General features: G+C 65.2%; 1 gene segment (V, D, J or C); it reads right to left on the bottom strand.

Annotated features, from left to right (window-relative positions):
- Nucleotides 1–1,068: 1,068 nt before the first annotated feature.
- On the bottom strand, nucleotides 1,069–2,258 carry LOC142092076 (T cell receptor alpha variable 4-like; the record flags this gene model as incomplete). The annotated part of the segment is given in 2 exon segments: nucleotides 1,069–1,364; nucleotides 2,207–2,258. Coding segments are annotated over 2 exon segments (348 nt in total), but the record flags the coding sequence as incomplete, so codon positions are not given.
- Between the last annotated feature and the right edge of the window lie 328 nt (nucleotides 2,259–2,586).

Consider the following 2,586-nt stretch of genomic DNA (forward strand, 5'->3'; position numbering starts at 1 on the left):
CCCGTAGGGCAACATCGCAAATCTGTTTCGGACTCACTCACCAAGTGGGAACCCGGCTTCCCTTGAGGCTGCCGTCAGCGTGTCCAGTCCAAGCTTTTACCCTGTCTCCTGGGCCTCAGCTCCAAAGGTTCTGAGTCACGTAAAAAAAGTCTCGACACTGAGCCACTGTGAGGAGCACTTAAGGTACCTGTGACCTTGACATCCCCTTCTCCTGTCGGTGTGGATCTTGAACTCCTGACTCCATTTGATGATTTTGCAACACTAGCATGAACCTTTGGAAAGCTCCCTGAAAGCCTGTAGCTGCAGGACTCAGTTTTCAATTGGAGATCAGAGCTCTTACAAAGTAAGGAAATGTGAAAAGCCTTCTGGTTGTTCTTTCCTGAGTCAGGTTTTGCATTAGCAACTTAGCCCCGACTCCCTGTGTTCACAGAGCAGAGGAAAGCACCTGCTCAGGTTCCCTTGGCTATGCCAGTGGGGCAGGTCAGAAGCCCGAGAAGAGGCCCTGTGTGTTCCACGCCAGCAGTGGCCGGTCCCTGCGGCAGGACCGAGGGCTCCCCGGCTGCCCGTGGGCAGGAGGATCTCTGCTGCCCGCCTCCCTCTGCAGAGCAGAAAGGCGCTGCTCCCGGCCGGGAGCCCGCGGGGCCGGCGGCTGCAGTCGCTCCTTCCCGGGCACCGCCGGACACCGCCGCCGATCCGGTCGCCTTTCCTCCCCGCCGCCGCCGCCGCCGCTGTCGCGGGGGATTTCTGTCCGCGTCCCGGTGGAAGTGCGGGGGTGAGCGGGGTGCGGGGCGGGAGAAGGTTTCTGCCCGGGGGCGGCTCCGGATCCGCCACGGGAGGAGCTCCCGGGGCTGCGGGGCGCGGGGTGCGGGGACTTCTCGGGCCCGGTGCCGGTGGGGCGGGGGAACCGCCCCGGGGCGGGGCCGGGCGGGGCGGGGCGGGGCGGCCCCGGCGGGCGGAGCGGCAGCGCCCCCTGGCGGGCCCGCCCGGGGCTGTCCCCCCGCCCCCGACACACCCGCCCGGCCCCGCCCGCGGCGGTTCGTGCCCGGCCGCAGCCCCGGCTCCCCTCCCCGTGTCTCCCACGGCGCAGTAATACACCGCCGCGTCCCCGCGCCGGGGCCGGGCGAGCCACAGGGCGCTGGACCGGCGGTCTGCCGCCACCGACAGCCGCCCCGGCGGCTCCTGCACCTCCTTGGACCCTTTAAGACCTCTCACGAGGAGTTCGGGGCCTCGGCCCGGGAGCTGACGGTACCAGTTGATGAAGTCATAAGACTGTATGTTGGGGTGTGAGCAGTTGATGGTGATGCCGGTGCCCTCGGTGGTCTCTGCCGACGGCTCCTGCTGCACCTGGGCTCTGCCCGCAGCCACTGCCGAGAAAGGAGAAGGAAAGGCCAAAGATCACCAAAGATCGCCCAGCTCTGATGGCTCTTTTCCCAGAGAAACCATCAGGAAGAGCGGCAGTGAGACAGAGCCAGACTGGAACGGATGGGGACATGTGCCCATCAACAGGGATGGAGAGTGATCCTGGTGTGGGTGTGTGGAGCAAGGGGAGAAGTCTGGGGAGGGATTTGGAATTGGTGCATGCAGAGATAGAATGAAAGTCAGGGGCACGGATGGATGGGTGGCGAGAAAGAGGAGACAGGAGAGTTGGGTGTGTTACAGTGAAGGAAGGAGGGCTGAATTCAGAAGAAGAATAAATGCTGAATGCACAGGGGGATGAGAGGATGTATAGAATAACGACATGGTGCAGGAAAGCAAATGTGCTTACAGGTATGAAGGAAGCAGAGGGAGAGATGAGAGGGGGGTCTCAGAGGAGGAAGAGGGGTTAGGGGTGGTAGATGCATGGAGAGACGGGTCAAAAGATGGGTGGATGAAGAGAGGAAGAGGAGAAAGGGAGAGGGGTTGTTACAGTGAAGGACAGAGGGCTATATTCAGGGCAATAAGAACTGCGGAATGCACCGGGGAAGGAGAGGGGGCATGGAAAAGCAGGGATACGTGCAAGAAGGCTCGTACCGACAGAGATGACGGAAAAATAGGGCGATCAGGAAGAGGGGACTCGGCGGGTTTGGAAAGGGGGACGAGAGATGGCAGAGAAGCAGGGAGGGGGAAAGAGACGTCGAGGAAGGAGAGGGAAGAGCTGGCGCTGGGCTCCCTGGGGAGCAGCCCGGGCACAGCCCCGGCCCCATCCACCACCGCCAGCCCCGCGCACCCAGGAGCACCGCGGCCAGCCCCGCCAGCCCTGCGCCCCGGCACCGCCGCATCCCGCCGCTCCGCCGCCCGCGCCTCGCTGCCCCCCGCCAGCCCCGGCTCTCTGCTCCGGCCGCGGCGCCTCCTCTCCGCCGCCTCCTCTCCTCTCCGCCGCCGCCAGCTCCGCCCCGGGGCTGAGCCCTGCGCCGGCGCCGCTCGGGGTCTCGCCCGGGCTGAGAGGGCTCGGTGGCTCTGCAGGGGCACAAGTTGCTCTCCCGGGGAATGGGCTCTCCCCTCCTCCCGCAAGGACTCCCCAGCACCCGCACCTCGGCCACGGGGACGCCGGTGCGCTGGAAGGAGCCAAAGGGGAGGGGGAACGGCGCAGCAACAGGGCATGGCAGG

The sequence above is a fragment of the Calonectris borealis genome, chromosome 22 (genome assembly GCF_964195595.1).
Source record: "Calonectris borealis chromosome 22, bCalBor7.hap1.2, whole genome shotgun sequence".
Classification (NCBI taxonomy): domain Eukaryota; kingdom Metazoa; phylum Chordata; class Aves; order Procellariiformes; family Procellariidae; genus Calonectris; species Calonectris borealis.